The following is a 19,188-nucleotide window of genomic DNA, read 5'->3' on the forward strand; positions in this document are numbered from 1 at the left end:
ATCCCTGCCCACTCTCATAGGCATCTCCCACATGCCCACTTCACTACTGGAACCGTTGTTCTTTAAAAAAAAAAAAAAAGTCTTGCTTTGTAGCCCCGGCTGGTTTCAGCACAGGCTGGCTTCAAACTCATGGCAATCCTCCTGTATCAGACCCCCAAGTTCTGGATTTACGGAGGTGTGCCGCCGTGTCTAGCTAACTTGGGGGCTTTCTTTGGTGAGCAAACCTCTTTTTCTTTTATCTGTATCCTGTCTGTATTATTAGGAGCTTCTGTTGCCTTTTTTGGACTGAGGGATCCAGTTTTCTCTTCCTGTCTGGGATCCCTCTAGAAGTCACAGGTCGGCAGACCTTTCGGCCCCAGGCATGTCAGTTTTCACCTGAGAGCAGCTTGTGAGTTCCTGTCCCATCCCTTTCTCCTCACGGTGACATACCTCTTCAGGTACTTGGCAACGATCCGCAGGGCATGGACTGCCCAGATGTCGCTGATTGGGTTGCTGCCCTGGTATGCCGGCCGTTGGATGGGATTGGAAGGGCAGGGGCTTCGCATGCTATAGGGAATGGCCGTGTACGACTCCAGAGCGTGGCTGAAGAGAAAGGTTTAAACACACAGAATGAGCCTTGCCCCTCTCCATCCCTTGCAAAGCTTGTTCTTACAACTACAGTTTAGATTCTTGACCTGAATTAAAAAAAAAAATTGCAGTCTATTTTTAATGTGCCTTAAACTTAAGGTTGGCTGTTTCAATATTTCAGAGCAGGCGCAGCCAGGCAATGGCCTCAGCAGGACACGGACCATAGTTCTCACTGCTAGATGGAGAATCTGCTTTCTTCTTCATGCGAGAGGCAGAAAAGCCACCTTTTGGACAAAACATTAGAAGGTAAGGAGAAATGCAGTTGCTGGATGGCTTTGTACTTCTCCATAGGGGCGGAGGAGAAGTGCGAGAATCAGCTGTTCACAGCGGGTGACAGAGCAGTACTTGTGGCTGGATCTAAAATATCCCACAAAGCCCATGAGTTAAAGAAAAGAGAGGTCCCCAGCCGATGGCCCCTTTCCAGAAGCGGTAGAACGTTCAGTAGGCGAGGCGGGGAGGTGGAAGTTAGGCCACTGGGGATGCCCTGAGAGGGATAATGGGAGACTCCTTTCTTCTCTCTTTGCTTTGTGGATGCCAAGTGTTCCCACCACAGACTCAAAGCAATAAAACCAAGTGACCACAGACATATCTAAACCACAAGCCAAAATAAACCTTTTCTCCTTAATTTTTTTTTTTTAACGACTTATTTACTTTTTTCCCCCTATGGATTGTTGTTGTGTCTGTGTGAGGGTGTCAGATCCTTGGGAACTGACGTTTTAGACAGTTGTGACCTGCAATGTGTGTTTTGGGAATTGAACCTGCGTCCTCTGGAAAATCAGCTGGTGCCCTTAACTGCTGGGCCATCTCTCTACCCCCAACCTTTCCTCTTTTTAAGGTTGTTTCAGGTATTTTCTCACAGTGATGGGAAGCTGGCTAACAAAAGCAAGCACTGATTCTCCCGGCGAGCCCACTTCCTCTTTAGACGGTTCGGTCTAGGCCCGAGCCATCCCCTTAGAGGTTATTGCTTGGGTCATCGTAGACTTGTTATGTTCTTTCTGACTAGGAAGAGCAACTCCGTTTCCCCTATTTCTGAGCAATTGGGAGATATCTCATCACCTTTCTGATAACGTTGAATGGGGCGGAGATAGACAGCTTTCTAGGCGATAGAACACAGTGAGGAACACAGAGGCGGACTGACGAGCTAGATTAACAGTCACTTCTCACTCATGTGAACCTCATGGTGTGACAGTCACATGGTCCGGGGAGAAGTAATGGCGTTTCCTCCCCAGCCTCACAGTGCGGGGATGGGGGGATGGGGGGATGGGGGATGGGCAGAGCTTCTAGTGTGTCAGTCAGATCAGGAAGCAGAGCCAGGCTGTAACCTCCAAACGTCTGCCCCTGGTGGCGTAGCGCCACCTGTCAGGCTCCACCTCCTCAAGGTTGCATGGCATCCCGAAGCGGCACCGCCAGCCAGGCACCGCGTGTTCAAACACTTGGACACGCGAGGGGTTGTGTGTGCGCATGCTCTTGCAGTGCGCTGGTCGTGCTGCGGTCTGGAAGCTTGTCAGAGGGATGGAGAGACTATGGGATGGAATTAGGGAAGGCCATAAAGGTGCTGCCGAGAGCACCCACGATGGTCTACACCCTGGAAACGCTATTCCTTTAATCACCTCTCCCCAACCCCCGGGGGCAGCCTTAAGCCTTCCCGAGGTTGTGCGGCCATAGAGGCAGGATTCCCCGCTTTGGCATTTTTCACCTAGCGAGGGGACAGCCAGCGTGCGTGTGCTCGACAGTGTTAATCAGGGAAGGGTGATCCGGACTACATACAGGCGATCTCGCGGCAAAGCACGGTCCACAGACCGGTCTTGAAAAGCCCCTCCAGCAGGCACCGGCACTCACCAAAGGACGTCGAAGCCGCTGTTGGCAACCACCCGGCAAGGCATGTGGAGCGTGTGCAGGGGATCAACCAGGCCCAGGGTGGGCTTGATGGCTCGGGAAGCAATGCCTAGAACCGGAGACATTTTAATACGTTCGAGGTGTGGGCACCATCAAGGACTTAATGACCTCAGGGCAATACGTTTAAAAACAGAAGTGTGAGGAAAGACTCATTTTCACGGAGTGATGCAAGAAGCACCAGAGCCGGCGCTTTCAGTGGTGTGCGGGGCTGGCTTCCCCGGATCCCAGGAGCCAGTTCATGTAGCTCTATCAGCCGCCTGCTGGCCCAGCTGCAGTGTTTACCACACAGAAACTGACAAGAACTGCAAACTACGGCTTGGTTCCTAATCAGTCCCAAAATGTTCCCTCGCATACCACTGGCCATGGTTCTACATTGTGCTGTGTGACACTGGACAGGTCACTTAATCACTCGGAGTTCTGATTAGACCCTACACACACACACACACACACACACACACACACAATATCCTTCTCAGGAGCTACAAGGATAAAACGAGATAATGCGCATATAAGCCGTTTAAACACCATAAGGCTAAATAAATTTAAATGTTGCTGTTGTCATCCATACCACGGGATCATATAATTTAAAATAATGAGATTACTCTGGGTGTACAGTTCGAGGTCAACTTATTTTGCTACAGATGCTGGAAGCAGGATATGGAGTCAAACTTATTCCTACCACAGCCAAGAGTCAAAGAAAAGGTAGGCCCAAAATGACTAAGAAGACAGAACACAGAACAGAAGTGGCCTGGGGATGGTCCAGGAAGGATGGGCTAGGATGGAGCATGAGGCAATTTTGTGGAGATGGGAATGTCTAGAATCTTGACTTGCCACATGTATTTGTTAAAACCCATCAATCGGACTCTTGAAAAGTATGTACTTTGTTGTAAAAAAAAAAAAATCATGTTTTGATAAAATCAATTTAAAATTTAAAAAATGTCAGAGAGAGGGCACATCCATCATCACTGATCCAACCACTGGCATGGACAGGAACATGGCCCATTAATACTCATGGCCCTCGGGGGCTAGGAGATAGTTCAGTGGTTAAAAGCAATTATTGCTTGTTCAAAGAACCTAAGCTGGGCCCCCAGCACACAGGTCAAGTGGCTCATTGCTGCTTGGAACTCCAGCTCCAGGGGATCTGACACCTTCTCGTGGCCTCCAAAGGCATTCGCACAGCTACGGAACACATTTACACACACACACATAAATAAAAATATGTGTGAAAAGAGATGTACGGCTTTTTGATAGCCTTTTCAGGTAATTCTCAACGAGAAACTTCCCAGCCCATTTTCACACATCCTTGAGAAGAGAAAATGTGTGTTTGAGTCCAGTTAACTCCTTGATTTCTAAGTAATAGCACCAAAGATAAAGGAGTGAGTAAGAGAGCTTAGAGAGAGAATTTCAAAATAATGCTGAATAAAATTCTTACCAGTTTTTACTTTCATATGTTCATAGTCAAAAATGGCAACCCCGGTGGTCTCACTGCCGGTTCCGGAGGTAGTTGGAACTGGAACCAAACAATTCTGATGTTAGAAGGAATCTGAACAGAGGTTAGCAGAGATTCCACCTCAGAAACAAGGAGCAAAGTTAGAAAAGGAAGTGTCACTGGTCTTGCTGCTTGTCTAACATGTGTATCTGTGTAACATATATGTTGATGCGTGTGATGCCCATAATTTACATTAATACACTTATGAGTGTTCTCATCATCATGTTTTGTCTGTGGCAACGTTAGCATACATGTATGTAATCTGTATCAGTGCTAGCATATATTTTCTTCTTAACATACATTATGGTAGTCAAGTTTAATGTATACAACATCTGTCTTTTTTTTTTTGAGACAGGGTTTCTCTGTGTAGCCTTGGCTGTCCTGGATTCACTTTGTAGACCAGGCTGTCTTTGAACTCGCAGAGCTCTGCCTCCCTGAGTGCTGGGATTAGAGGCGTGAGCCACCGTGCCCGGCTTAGGATCTGTCTATATGAACATGAGGTCTGTATAACACTTACCTGGCTTCTATAGTTGGGTTAAAATGCCCTTATCAGATCTTTTAGGTTTGTTGGTCTTAAGCTTTGGCTAGATGGCAATAGTGAAGAACTCCCCTTTTCAGTGGACTAGGGGAAGGGATGAGGGGAAGAGAGAGGGAGGTAGCACTGGGGGAGTTAAAGGAGGGGCCTTCAATATATAATGAATAAATTGTGAAGAAAAAAATGCCCTTATCATATACATGGCTGCATTAACATGCATGTATGGTTAACATGCATGAGTGTTTAATATGCATGCTATCTGTACATGTACAAATGCATTTTGTGAATTTATATTGCATATATGATAAGTTAACATACATGTATGGTCAACATGCATGCATATTTAACACACATGCTGTCTGTATCTGTGCAAACAGGTTTTATACTTATGCTGTCTGTGTCTGCACTGACATGAACCTGTGTTGAATGTAAGACCTCTATTGTAACACACATGTATGATGTCTGTGTCAGTGTTTTGTTTTATTATTTTGTTTTGTTTTTTCAAGACAGGGTTTCTCTGTGTAGCCTTGGCTGTCCTCAACTCACTTTGTAGACCAGGCTGGCCTCAAGCTCACAGCGATTTGCCTGCCTCTGCCTCTCTGGCTGCTGGGACTAAAGGTGTGCACCACCACGCCCGGCTGTCTGTATCAGTTTTAACACGTCTACGTTAATCTTCCAGGAAGTCTGTGCCATATTAACAGCGATGAGCTCTGGGAAGCTCTGCTCTCTAGAGCCAGAGATCACGTTGCTCAGCATCTCCGGCAGGAACGCTTGCACGTCCTGCCTCTAAAAGACATCTTTATTCTGCCTTGGCAGCAGGCATAGGAAGGAGCTGCTTCTGCTGGGCCCTGCGGTTTTGTACTTCTGTCAAGTTTCTCAGCTTTACTAATCACCTCTCTGTGTGATACCGACATGGTTTCACCAGCGGGTTCCATTTGCCAGACTCCAGTCATGCTGCTCCCTGATGATACCCCATTCATGTCAGAGCAGTTCATGTCCCACCGGCTCCCCCAGGTCCCCACCACGTCCGTTTACAGCAGGGGCAGAAAAAGGGAGAGAGTGCAGGGACAAAACTTAAACAGAATGTTTTCCTCCTCCCAGGCAGTGTATTTTAACAACACAGAGTGTGCTAATAGCTGTAGAAATGAGAGGGAGGAAAAGAGTAGAAAATCCCAAGTCCCCCTGTGGAACATCCAAGCTATTCTGACATAGATTTGTGCGCTGGGCAGCCACGGAGCAGACGTCATCCAAAATAACATGCCCATGCTGGCCACATGTCCCAGGGAAGATACAAAACTCCAGGTGAGCTGAGAGCCGTTATATGGAAGAAAGGGTTGAGTCACTGGGAGAACACAGCAAATGTTCTCCTGAACCTCCACAGTGGCTGGGGAATGGGACAAAGCAGACAGGTCTGGAGACAAGGCTGCCAACAGATACCAAATGTCAGTGAGAGCCCTTCCCTCCCCGACACAGCGACACCACGCCTGAAACTCCAAGCTTCCTCCTGCTGACCCAAACTGTCTATCTGCAATGGATGAAGGTCAGAATTTTCAAATGAAGTAACTGCTGTCTATGTTGTCCTCTAAATAGGCAATGATTTGAAATGGACAAATCAGAGGTTCTGGAAATGCAGACTTTGAAATTAAAAGCTGGCATGGCACCTAAGGCTTTTTTTTTGGGGGGGGGGCAGTTGTGAAATAACGCGAACGAACAGAGTCTTTACCTGCGATCAGAGGTTTAAGAGGCACAGTCACCGGCTTCCCCTTCCCAATGGGGGCGTTGACATAATCAAGGAACTCCGAGTGAGGGCTGGACGCGTACAGATTGGCAGCTTTGCAGGTGTCCATGGTGGAGCCCCCGCCCACGGCCACATAGGCGTCAAAGCCTCCCTTTTTGGCAAATTCAATCGCATCCATGAAACTTAGAGAACAGAAAGCAAAAGAGCGTTATGCTATATTTTAAAAAGAAGTGCACGGACGTGCTGTCGAAGAAGGCCCGGGACAAATTTTCAACGGTAGCCATTTTCATGGGCTTCTGCTTACGTAACCAGCACCCAGCATTACCTTCCATCTGTAGGCTCCACCCTCACGTCATCATAAACCTGAAAGCTGATGCCGTTCTTTGATAGGGAATCCATAACTATTTGCACAGGAGGGAGCTGGGAGAGGTTTTTGTCTGTCATCAGGCAAACATTCTTAGCTCCCATGTTCTGTAGATCCTATAATACAAACCGACTCATAAGTTAGGCATGGGTACAGTAACACCTCTGGGGAAGCTAAACGTGATCTTTAGGAACAAAGGACTTCCTAATCGGTCTGTTAACACTCCCAAGCCGACTAGAGGCTGCAGACATCTTAAATACTTGCCATGCCCACTTCCTTTGTAACCCCTGCTCCGTATCTAAGATTTGAAACAGCCATCTGAAAAAAAGGAAAGCATTGTGTCTTAGAGTCGGACAGTGTATTTCTAAAGCCCTGAGCTGACTCCTCCGTGTTTAGAGAATAAATAACACGTTCTTTAGCATGGCCTTCTAGGTCCCTCACCTTCTGGCCTCCCCTCTTCTTTAAGCAAACCTTGGCGCCAATCACAGTGAAATGTTGCCTTTGTCATTCCTCAAGTACACAATAAATTCTCACCTGTTCCTTCAGTTTCAAATAACCCACATATCAAAACTAACTCTCAACTTTCTTACTTTACAATTTTATATGTCTCTCCTGTAGTTTTGCCCCTTCGTTTACCCAACCCTTGTGTGAATATATACACACCCAATCTTTTGTGCAGCTACACACGTCCATCTAACCTCCCGACCACCAACCCCATTGAGGGGTGCCCTGCTGAAGGCCTTGCGCTGGACTCTGGTACCTCAAAAACCTAAAACACAGATGCACGTTCTTCTGGTGTTTACATACAAAGGCAGAGCTTTCACACGAATGCACATAGGCCACTTTTCAGTTAAAGAACGAAACAATCACGGTTTGTTCAGACTTTGTTTCTTTCTTTAAAAAAAATTAGTAATTCTTTGAAATGAAGACTTAAGCAGTTCAGAGGCATCACCTGGATCTCTATCATTCTCAAATGATCTAGCAACCACGAGGATTGTATTTTCAAGTGTCGGCCATAAGATGGGGCTTGGGCTGTCAGATGGCCCCTGGTGACCTAATTTATGATTCCTAACCGGAGGAGGGCCAAGGAGTTAAACAAACAGTTATAAGTAATTATGTAATTAGTATGGCAAATTGCACCAGAATTTATTGCTTCTCTACTCTCCCTTCAAAAGGTTACCTTGACTTCCTTTGTTAAATAAAGTCTGAGGCAAATTTTCAGAGTCTCGAGGTAGAACTGGGAGTTTGTCATATTTTAATAGTGATATAAAAGACGGCGTTTTAAACATTATCCCTGTTTTCTGACTATATTCCCCTAGCCTCACAATGCACACTGAAGCACAGCACCTGGTCAAAATGAGACTGTGGAGTATCAGCTGACAAATTTCAAACGAGACACTAACGCTTCAGCAAACACTGCAGGTCATCCATAAAAGACAGATTGAATTGATGAAATCTACCTCAAAGGCGTAATCTGTTTTCCCCAAAGGTGAGGTTCCAGGAGCTAGAAGCACAGAAAGGAGCATCAGAGCATGCGTCAAAAAACAAGCCCAACTGATTGTTTTTCGATAATAAAACCCAGCAGTGGACATAAACATCTTCTTTGAAATCTTACCAAAAAGTACACTTTTTTGGGGCATTTTTATGGTTATACAACAATGATAGGTCAATATCTACCAAAAAGTACTAAAAAATATTTTTCCCCCCTTCTGTAAAGCTGGTTCTTACATGGGGCAATTAAGAGGCCATCAATGAATTTTATATTTAAAAAGGTTATTATTGCTATGTGTGCATGTTGGCTCTGTATGCCACAACATGCATATAGAGGTCAGAGAACAACTGTGGAATTGCTCCACCTTCATGAAAGTTCTGGCCCAACTCAGGTCAGCAGGCTTGCATGGTTAATTGTCCTTCTCTGCTGAGCCATCTCCCTGGGCCATTTCCTTTCCTTTCCCTTTCCCTTTCCCTTTCCCTTTCCCTTTCTCTTTCCCTTCTTTCCCTTCTTTCCCTTCTTTCCCTTCTTTCCCTTCTTTCCCTTCTTTCCCTTCTTTCCCTTCTTTCCCTTCTTTCCCTTCTTTCCCTTCTTTCCCTTCTTTCCCTTCTTTCCCTTTCCTTTCCTTTCCTTTCCTTTCCTTTCCTTTCCTTTCCTTTCCTTTCCTTTCCTTTCCTTTTCTTCCTTCCTTTCTTCCTTTTACCTTTCTTTCTTTCTTTCTTTCTTTCTTTCTTTCTTTCTTTCTTTCTTTCTTTCTTTCGGTGCTCTGCCTGAATGTATGTATGTGTGAAGGTGTTGGATCCCCTGAAACTAGAATTACAGACAGTTTTGAGCTGCCATGTGGAAATTCAATTCGCGTCCTTTGGAAGAAGAGCCAGTGCTCTAACCACCAGCCATCTCTCCACACTCCCCCCTCACCCCGCCCTCTTTCTTTCTATCCTCCTTATCTATAACCAGTTCTGGCCAGCCACAAGGTAAAGGAAAGTCAACATGACAATTTGTACCACCCATTTTTTGCTGTTAAAGAAAAAGAGGCCAGAGCTAGACAACAACACAGCACAACATTGTTCCCTGAGGGCAAAGGCATCTTACCCAAATGACATTTCTCTGATTCCTCTATGGCTTTATAGACATTCTTGCTGCTACTATTGCTGCTGCTTCTACTACTGAAGCTTAGTTCAAACAGTTTGTTGGAGTTTCTTTCTCTAAGCCATTCGCCAAATAGAGAAAAAGCCAAAAAAGATTGGAGAAAATGGGTCAAAACAAAATGGTGCCTGATTTCCCAAGAGCCCTAGAGGCTGGCTCCCCCTCGTGGCTGGTGGTTAGAGACCCCGTCTGCTCTGTAGGAAGGGCCTTGGTATGTCTGACCTCGCTTGACTCCTCATCAGGCCTGCTGTGCTTTCTGCTCAGGAGCATGCCTTGGCTGGCCTCTCCTTTCCTGCCTCTCCGTTAACAGCTTACCTCCTTCCAAGAAGATAATCGGTTTCTGTGTCAATCATGTGACAACGTGAGGACTTGCTGAAGCTACAGTGAACTTTATGGGCCACGGAGTCCGGCAAGGATTAAGATGATGGGAGCTGAAGACTTTGTTATTATTTTTAATTATTAAGAATTAGATTATTTAAAAAATGGATATGGGGAGAAGTTTTCCTTCTAGAAATCCCCTTTTAGAGTTGTCTTTTGACATAAAATCATGTTTTTGAAGAACCTAAACATTCTTAAAGTATCATAAGTGTGTTTTCAGTTTTGGAAAATATTGTATTTAAAATTGAATGCACAAACAGCTTTAAATATCATGCACTCAACTAACCTGGCACAGTGGGAGCTATGTGCTACCAGCTTCGCAGTGAGAGACAGCCTCACACATGCCTTGATTTCCCTTTTCCACACTTTACCCAAATGTCAGCGGTGGAAAGCAAAACTGAAGTTGATGTAAAAACTCGAAACGCATTACCTTGGGAGTAAGTATGAGAGTGAGTTGGGCACTGGCATCTAGGGAAAAGGGAAAAAGGAAAATATAAACAGAAACAAAAACCAAAAGGAAGAAGGCTTAATGTGACTTTACACAGCTCTCCACCCTGGGAGCATTCTATGCAGTTCTCCCACATCTTCAAGGTATGCTTTATCTGCGAACTGACTCTGCGCTTGAGCCTCCAGGAACTCAGACCACTGGCCTCTCAGGTCCCACCACTCTCTCCTGGGCCGCAGCCTCAGGCTCTGTGAGCTGGTCCTGTCCCTACAGCACGCGCGCACATCTAGCACATTTCCCCCCCCCCCCGAAGCCCTTCACCTGTGCACTTTCTACATTCTCCTTTCTGGAAACTTCCCTCCCACATCGGTGACTTCTCGGAGAGTCCCTGCTTACAGCTTCAGTTTCTCCTGCTCATGAATTGTTTCTCTTTATGGCTCAGAGGACCTTGCCTTAGCAGTGTGTAGGCAAACACTTGACTGCACAGCCTCCTCCCCACCCCGCCAAAATTCAAATCTGGAATTAAAACATTCAGGCGGGGGGCGGGGGGGGGGGGGAAGAAGGTGAAGGGAGGAAAACGGTGGTTTACTCTGTGGCTCCGGGATCCCAGGGCTTTCCGAGGTCAAGACATAGAGCAAGGCTGCCATCTACTGGCCTGCTACTTCCTCCAGGGGACAGGAAAGCAGGCCAGGCCCAGGCTCAGCTAGATTTTCTCTTTCTAGACCCTGCCCTGCATCAAACTTCTAAGCAAGGCAAGAGAAGAAAGACATCCGAAATATGGCGGGGACATGCCTGCCTCTTTCCACCCATTCGTGTTATTTTAAGTTCCAAGGCTTATTAACACACTTCCAGCCCTTAGCTGAGGTTCCTGCCTGGCCCTCTCTGTGTTGAATTTCCTCAGCTCCCTCCTCACTATCCTTCCTATCCTATTAAGAGATTCATGTCTGAAACCCCCAGGCTTGCTCATCCTTTGGTTCTCCCATTGGCCTATAATGGCGGGCTGTTTCCTTAGGTCCAGCACACTTGTTGGCCCCTGAAATCAGGCTGGATATTTATTTTGTTAAGAAGCTCTTAGGGTCGGAGCCTGAGCTCTGGCAGTCTTAATAGCTAGGCTCACTCATTCAAGAGGCAAATTGAGGAGTCAAAAAAGTCAAAAGCAGGGAGAAATTTATTCAGTGTGGCTGCACTGGGAAGGGAATCTCCAGTGACCCCTCCCAAATCCATTGTCCTCCAGGAATCTGACATAAGGTATAGGTTAAATGGACCAGCGGCCTGTGGGCAGGTAACAGTTTCTTTAGGTTCCAAAATTCCCTGCTGCCCTGGATTGTGTCTTCCTTTTCTTGCTCCTTTCCCACTCTGTCCACGCCTTAGTCACTGGGTTTGCTCCTGGCTTATCTTCCGCCATGTTTCTTTCTCCCTTAACCTTTACAGTCTCACATACACCCAGATGTCTCCACTTGACTCTCAGTCTTGCCACAATCTGCTTCCACCATCATTTCTCATTCAGATGTTTACTAGTTTCCAAACTGGCTTCTGGGCTGCATCTTTGTTAGCTCTGTTCCCCAGTGTGGTCAGGGGCATTTCCCCAATGATCTCACTTCCATGGCAAATAAAGTGTAGACCCAGCCCTAATCACTTGCTTCATCTTGCTCCAACTCTGGGTTTCGGCTCCTCAAAACTTAAGTCTCTCCTTTCTCCTCACTTCACCACCTCCCTCCCTGCCTTCTCAGGAACTTAGCCCTAGACTTTCCCTTCCTTGGAATCCACTTTCCTTGCCTTCCCTTTCCTTCTAGGTGTGTTCTTGTCAGTTTTTGGGTAGTCTTCCGAGGCCCCAGGGAGGAACCCTTTCTGTGTCCCTTCCTTACTGAAACTGCTTCCAGGGCTGGAGAGATGATGGCTCCGCGCTGAAGGTGGCTGTTTTCAGAGGACTTGGGTTTGGTTCCCAGAACCCACAAGGTGACCCACAACCCTCTGCAACCTCAGTTCCGGGAAATCAACGTCCACTTCTGCCCTCTCCAGGCGCACGAGGGATGCACAGACATACGTACAGGCGGGCAAGGCGGCCACACACGTAAAATAAGTGAATCCACTCCTTCTATTCTTCCCTCCACTTCCTACTGGCACTGGTGTGCTAACGTAACTGCACTCACTCCTATTGCCTCCCCAAGCAGCTGTTCCAATCATGTTCCGGATGACACAGGTTCCTAGGAATACAGTGCTTTGAAGGAGTCTCAAAGCACTTTACGCACTACTTTACACACTAACACAGACAACTCAGTGAGAAGTAGCTCCCCAGGTTTCCCTGGCCATGGAACTCTTCTTTTACCACACTGCATCCGGAGATGCTTCAGGGCAAAACATGTGGCCTTAGTAGCTTTCTGTTGTTGACAGAACACAACTTACCATTTCATTACAGGCCAGGGAACAAGGACTGCAAAGCCGAAGTTCAGCCCATGGCTGTTCCACTGCTTAGCTATTGTGACATTGAACAAATTATTTTTCACATTTTTCTTATGCTAGAGGAAAATACTCAGCATGTCAGAGTTGTAATAAAGATTATTTCCTGCTACCCATAGTTCACGTGCACTGTATGTTACCTGGTATTTGTGCATTAACTGTTTTCCTAGTCATGTATCAGTCCTTACTGCCTCCAGAAGGGCAGGCCCCGACTCTACGACTTGCCCTCTCTGCCAGAATTCCCCTCTGCCAGAATTCCTGTCCAGTCTCTCTCCTTTCCCTACCTCATGTCAGCTCAAGCTTCCATTTCCCATGCTGACTCTGGACATTCACTCAGCCTTTCTGGAAGGAATCAGGCCAGGGAGGATAACTCTGTGTGGTCTTTTCCCTTCTACAACCCATCTGCTGAGATCTGCAAATTGTGCCTATCCCCTTATTGGGTCTCTAAGTAGCCTGTGCTCCTCAGCCTTCCACTGTTGTATTCTCAGAAAAGAGCAGTTCTACAGTGGACAGTGCAGCTTCAATGTTTATTGTCTTAGCAACAGTGCCAAGCTCCACACTCCCCATCACACTTTGGGACCAGGCGGCTTCTCTCAGAGTATTTCCTTAATGGTAGCCATGCCACACTGCACCTTCCTGTCCCACCATGGTGTCAGGCCCTGCAAATCCTGTGGCATCCACTTTCCTGAATTCTACAAGTATCTGGATTCTGATTGCCTGCGGGGTGCGTTCAGAGGTTGCCAAATTCTGCGGCATCACTGGTGCAGCCTGTACTCACGCTGTGCTTTGCAGATGCCTCAGCAAGTGTGCGACCCGTGTGCGTGCAGCTGCGGCCATGGCAGTCCTTCTTGTCCTCTGGCTGCTCCGCCCCCACTGCCAGCCAATCCTAGCGGCTGGACTCCAGAAGGAAACTATCTGCCTCCAACTCACTCCCGTAAGGTCACCTGACCCAACCTTAGCCCATTTTTCAGCTGTTGTCAGAACCAGCTGCCAACTCAGAAAGAGCCTCAATGGCAAGAACTCCATAGGGTCATGTGTACACTTTAATGCCTGTTGTGTGTCTCAGGAAAAAAAAAAAACACAAAAGGGCTAAACCCGACCAACCAAAAACCCCAAACCAAATCTTTGAAAGTTAACTCCTTGGCAAACAGCTTTGGTTTTGATGAAGTACTTGAGATGCCTTTAGCCTCACGGATACTTACAACTGTAAACTAGTAGGGTTCAGCAGTGCCTCATCTGTCAAGCCCCAGTCCAACAAACTTAATTAGAACTTTACCCAAATCCAGCATTTTTATTAATTATGAAATGAGTTGAGCTTGCCTTGCATTTTCTAAAAACAAAACACTAAAACGGTAACCTCCAGCCCAATTCCCCACTGCTATCAACTGGCATATCAGCTTGCTTTACAGAGAGGGCTCCTCCCTCAATTTTGGATTTTCTATTAATAATTTTCAGGAGACAGTTATAGAAAGTTAAGTTTATTAAGATCAAAAGAAGACATTAGTGATGGGGAAAACATCCAGGACAGCAATAAACATGAAATCTCTTGCTGAATGCGGCTGCTCATTTCTAATCTCAGCACTCTAGAGACAGAGCCACAGTTCCAGGTCAGCCTTGGCTCCACAGTGAACTCCAGGCCAGCACTGGCTAAAACCTAAAACCCAAGTGAGCCAAACAAAGGCCACTGGCTGTAGACAAAATGCCAAGTATTTTCTGCAGTAACAAGGTTAAATAGCATTATTTACTGTGGTTCCAATTTTCCATTTAAAGCAATGTGTTCATTTGGCCTACTGTACCAACATCAGTCGCACTATACTTTTAATTAGTGCCAAAAGAACTTTTGAGTTTCCTCAGTACAAGTGGCTCCTGTAACCACTTTGTGTTTTTTCAAGCACACTCTATATTGGTAGCCAGATCAATGGCTTCACCTACAACTTCTACCGACAGTAAGAGTTCCTTTAAATACTTGTAAACCACAGGCAGAGTTCTCCCCATTCTCCCTGCTTTGATAAATATACAAGCTTTGTTACAAAAATAAGGCAAAAATGTTGAAAGCAATCTATTGTAACTCAGAAATCTGATCAACCCTTACCCAGTATCCAAAGTCAAGATTAAATAAAAAAGCAGGCTGTTCACTTATTCCTGGTTCTGATCATATCATTTCTGTAATTCTCATGTTCTCAAAAGACTCACTTGGGAAAAGTATTAATTCGTAGTCCAGCACTGACACTTGAAGGGTGGCAAACCCGACCCCTTCAATGGCAAGCTCAGAGAGGGAAGCAGCCACCTCCTGAACCCGCTTGAGTGTGCACAACTTAACCCTTAGTACAGACAGTCCTGGCTTTGCAGGTCCAGTGGGGAGAACACTACTTCCGCCTCTTCCCCCCTTGGCGTGGCACTCCTTTCTTCTTGCCACCTAAAGCAGGTGGCCTGGAATGCTTCTTGCCAGCCAAGCCTCCTTTCCTTTTCTCTCCCTGGCCTGGCGGGCCACCTTTTCTCTTGCCCGAAGGTCCTTGCCGGCCTCCCTTTCTCTTGCCTTTCTGGCTCATTTTCCTCCTCTTGGCAGCCTCCTCTTGGTCCTCCTCCCTCATCTGCTTGTTGGTGGCCCTCGTCACGTCCATCTGAGGTTTCTTGCTGTTCATGATTCGAAGTAGCTCCAACTGGTTCTTTTTCTCGGCTGCGAAGTCTCCAAAGAGGGGCTGAAACTTCCTTTTCTTGCCGGAGCCCCGGGGTGCCTTCTCCTTGGGGAGGCGCTCCTGGAAGCGACCCACCGAAGCGGTGGACACCTTGGCCACTTGCATGGCGCGGCCCAGCTCCTCCTTACTCTGGTGTCCCGTCGGGTGCAGGCCACCTGAGCTGGGCATCTGCATCTTGTGCGCGCGGGCTAGGTTCCGCAGCCGGTTCAGCTCGTTCTTGGCCACACGTTCCTTCTTGGCCTGAATCCGCTTGGCGAACTGGTCTTCCATGGGGTCGGCGCTCCCAGGCACCTCGATCAGCCATTCCTTGGTGTCGTCCCGGGCGCGCTTGTAGCCCCAACGGCGCCGCCACTGGCCGCTCACCTCGTCCCACACCAGGTTGGTCTTCTTCTTGGGACGGATGCCCTTAAGGCGGGCGAACTGCTGCCAGCGGGTGAGCGGCCGGGGCCGGGGCAGTGGCTTCTCGCGGGGTAGGCGCGTGGCGGGTTCCGGCAAGCGCGCTACCACCGCCTCCTCCACGCGCTCGGTCGGCAGCTGCCACAGCTGGTTGATGAGCAGCTGCGTGTTGTCTCGCGCCAGGGCTCGCAGTTCGGCCTCCGGCGAGGGCCCGGCCTGGCGCAGCACCGTCGGGGGGTTGCGGTCTAAAGCCAGCAGGTTGCCCAGGTCGAACTCCAGCTCCAGCTCCTTGTGCACCGTGATGCGCTGCAGCTTCTCCGCCTCCTCCTGTTCCGCCTTGGCCAGCAGCTCCTCCACGCTCTGGCTCTCCATGGCTCCCGCTCCGGCTCGGTTCGCTCACTCCGGGGCAGCAGCAGAACACAGCTCCACCGCGGCAGCACCCGAGTAACCGGCAAACCACGTGCGGACGTCCGGACTCGTGATCCGGAAGAGAAGAGTTCACTTCCGGGGTACCCGGAACCGGTGTACAACAGGGCGGCTAGGAAAAAGGCCGGCAGAGGGCGGCATTGGAGAGCTGGAGGTTTTAGAGGCGGGACTGAGCTCGCAGCCGGAGGTCGGTCCGACAGGCGCTGAGAGTTGGGCGGTTGAACACCGACAAGCTCAGGGCCTGGTTGGGACTACGTTTCCCAGAATGCTGCTGGGCACGGGGCGGTCGCGGCAGCAAGCGGGCTGTTCGAACGCCTGGCGTCGCAGGCGCTGTAGCTTCCGGATAGTGTGTGCGTAGCACAATCTACAGGTGAATCTGTTACAGAGGTGTTTAGCTAATCAGCTCTTCCTGGGACGAGACAAATTATTTCCTGAGTCACAGCCCGTTCCCTGTGCCGTACGCGTGAGCAGAGGTGGATCCCATGGATACACTTAAAGGAGATTGTTTTGCCACTGAGCAGGACTGGCAGTTCGGCTTTGCTGGGTGGTTGCATGGCCTGGGCTCCAATTCTGGCTGTGTCACTGTTTGATCCTGGGATATTTATTTAGGCCTGAAAAGTCGTGTAAGATGGAGACTCTAACAGTACTCCGTATCTAGGACTTTTAAAGGTAAATGTGTTAATATGCTTTAAGGAGGACTAAGATTCAGTGAAAACCAAGTAGCAGTTTTTATTCAACAGTCATGGTGGCCTGGGGAGCTAAGGCAGTATTATACCTGTCTCAGTTTACTATTATTTTGATCTACTGTGTTTTACTTCAGTCCTTTTCATTTGATAAGTATGAAACCTTAATTAGTAACTGGTAGAAAGGAAGGATTCAATAAATCTATTGTTTCCACTAATGAAAAGGCACCCTTAGGAGGTGAATTGACTTACTAAGGTTAGACAACTAAGGAAATGTGTTTGCAGTAGGCATTTTGACCCTGGTGTTAGAATGGTCACATACTCAGTATAATGTCATTGTTTTTGAATCACATTAGTAGACTTTTATCTTACTGATTTTTTAAAAGTCCTGGTTGTCTAAAGTATATCTTTTTTGTTGTTGTTCTGTTTTGTTTTGTCTTGTTTTTTTTTTTTTTTTGTTTTGAGACAGGGTTTCTACGTATAAGAGCCCTGGCTGTCGTGGACTTACTTTGTAGACCAGACTGCAGGCTGACCGCGAACTCACAGGGATACGCCTGCCTTTGCCTCTCGGGTGCTAAAGTATATCTAAACAGACAAACTTTGAACACAAAGTTGAGGCTGAGCAGCTCAAACTCCCTGTGTAGCTGATGAGCCCATGAATTCTTGATCCTCCTGTCTCTCCCAAGCACTGGCATTATAGGCATGCAACACCATACCCAGCTTTATTCCTAAAACTAAGTTTTAAGTTAGCGTACAAAGTCATAGTCTTCTGTATGGTGTGTTCACACGTCTCATTGCTGTCTTACTCCTTCACTGCCTTTCCCTTTTCCCTCTTAAATAGACATCTTAAAAAGTGTAATGAGCCTGTAAGACAGCAGAGCTGTCAGGTGCAAAGTTAAGAGGCATTTTTGGTGACAGTGGCTGGGCAATGCCCCTAAGACAACTGAGAGCTTGTAAGACAGCAGAGCTGTCAAAGATAGATAAGAAGATATTCATAGTGATAGTAACTAACTAATGCTCTTAAGGCAGCTGACGTGTGTGCGTGCGTGTGAAAGAACGGTAAGCCAAGCCATGCCCCCAAAAATGTATAAAAATGCAGCCTGAGCCTATACAGGTGCGGCAGGCCAGAGTCTTTGGTGAGTAAGCCGAGAGACGGTCACTAACCAGCCAATTCCCCAACGGCTGCTTGAAAAGCCCAGACCACCTTAACAAACCGGCCCTGAAAGGACCACCTTATCAGACCAGCCCTGGAAGGCGGCTCCTGAGCAACTGCAGCTTCCTCCATGTCTGAGGCCTGGCTGAGCAGAGAAGCTCTGAAGCCCGTCAAGTCATCAGAAGACGTGTCTGAGGTTCGGCTGGAACTGCGAAGTTCTGGGGCCTAGAAGACACCCGAAGCTGGAGGCAAAGTGTCTGAGCCCGCACCTGTGGCCAGGTTGTATTCCCCATAAGATTTATAATGTGCTATGCAATCCTTAGATATCTGTGTGATTTGTGTGATTAGAGCAGCATTCAAAAATCATTCTGGCGTTGGCTTTTATCAGTACCTTGCCGCCCTCTATAGCATCTTGGTTAAAGTCCTCTGGCATAATTAAGCACTTGTGACAAAAAGGCTGAATAACTGGGTACTATGGCAAATGCCTATAATCCCAGCACTCTGGAGGTATAGGGAGGCAGGAGGATCATGTGTTCAAGGCCAGCCTTAGTTGCATAGGAAATCATCCAAATTATTATTATTTAATGTGCCTTAAATTTGCTGTATGGCTAAGGATGGTCTTGGAATTGATCCTCCTGCCTCTGGTTCCCAGATTCTGGAATTACAGGCAGGACCCACTGTATTGGCTTAAATGCTGTCCTCTTGGTGCTAGGACAGTGTATTTTACTCCAAATTCAAGACACATTTTTTTTTCCCTCAAAGTTGCCACTCCTTCCACCATCCACTTCTCGTCTTTTTCTTCCGCCAAACCAAGTGTTGATAGGTTGCCTTTGTATTCCCATGCCATTGGGAATACAATAGAGACAACAGCCCCAGGTATGTCATAATCATTCTAGTCTAGTAACTTGCTCTGATGATGGCGAATTCATCTTTGATTTTTCCTGTAATAATCAGTTCAAAAGCCTTGGTAGGCTCCTGCTAACAATGGTTTGTTTCTATAGATTAACCCATTGGTTTGTAAAATTCCATGAAAAGTAAAAACAATAGAAACTAAAATTGTTGTAGGGTACACTTTTCTTTCTTAGGCGGTTATTTCTTGCCGAAGGGAGATAGCAAGGGAGAGAGCCTCCTTGTGGCAAGTAGGTGTCACTGCATCTTGGAAACCGCAGCCTCTTCGCCCCGGGAGCGTCTGGTGCCGTGGAGGATGCAATGGCCTGGGATTTATATATACTATCCCAGGCATTTCCCAGACTTGACTGCCCTTGCT

General features: G+C 47.4%; 2 protein-coding genes across 7 annotated transcripts in view; both read right to left on the minus strand.

Moving 5' to 3' along the window:
- The window catches only part of Adhfe1 (alcohol dehydrogenase iron containing 1), a 28,342-nt gene extending 14,878 nt beyond the window's left edge, over positions 1-13,464 (minus strand). The window contains exons 1-9 of one of the 6 annotated variants that reach the window (XM_021661389.2): positions 13,346-13,457; positions 10,096-10,133; positions 8,110-8,153; positions 6,914-6,967; positions 6,611-6,765; positions 6,271-6,467; positions 3,956-4,033; positions 2,467-2,572; positions 430-582 (exon numbers count right to left, since the gene is read on the minus strand). In XM_021661389.2, coding sequence (XP_021517064.1) covers positions 430-582; positions 2,467-2,572; positions 3,956-4,033; positions 6,271-6,467; positions 6,611-6,765; positions 6,914-6,967; positions 8,110-8,153; positions 10,096-10,133; positions 13,346-13,404 — 884 coding nt within the window. In that variant the 5' untranslated portion in view covers positions 13,405-13,457. Of the gene's footprint in view, positions 1-429; positions 583-2,466; positions 2,573-3,955; positions 4,034-6,270; positions 6,468-6,610; positions 6,766-6,913; positions 6,968-7,996; positions 8,154-9,233; positions 9,743-9,951; positions 10,071-10,095; positions 10,134-13,345 lie in introns of those variants that run through there. The other 5 variants (XM_060385894.1, XM_060385895.1, XM_060385896.1 and 2 more) reach the window with 5 other exon arrangements.
- A 565-nt stretch (positions 13,465-14,029) lies between these two features.
- Positions 14,030-16,145, minus strand: Rrs1 (ribosome biogenesis regulator 1 homolog). The gene has a single exon (XM_021661383.2). It carries the CDS (start codon positions 16,029-16,031, stop codon positions 14,934-14,936), a length of 1,098 nt encoding a protein of 365 aa, XP_021517058.1. The 5' UTR covers positions 16,032-16,145; the 3' UTR covers positions 14,030-14,933.
- Between the last annotated feature and the right edge of the window lie 3,043 nt (positions 16,146-19,188).

The sequence above is a fragment of the Meriones unguiculatus genome, chromosome 6, assembly GCF_030254825.1.
Source record: "Meriones unguiculatus strain TT.TT164.6M chromosome 6, Bangor_MerUng_6.1, whole genome shotgun sequence".
NCBI classification, from domain to species: domain Eukaryota; kingdom Metazoa; phylum Chordata; class Mammalia; order Rodentia; family Muridae; genus Meriones; species Meriones unguiculatus.

What these genes read in the sequence shown, in the direction of transcription:
- Rrs1 (XM_021661383.2), bottom strand. Translation starts at nt 16,031, where the DNA reads ATGGAGAGCCAGAGCGTGGAGGAGCTGCTGGCCAAGGCGGAACAGGAG.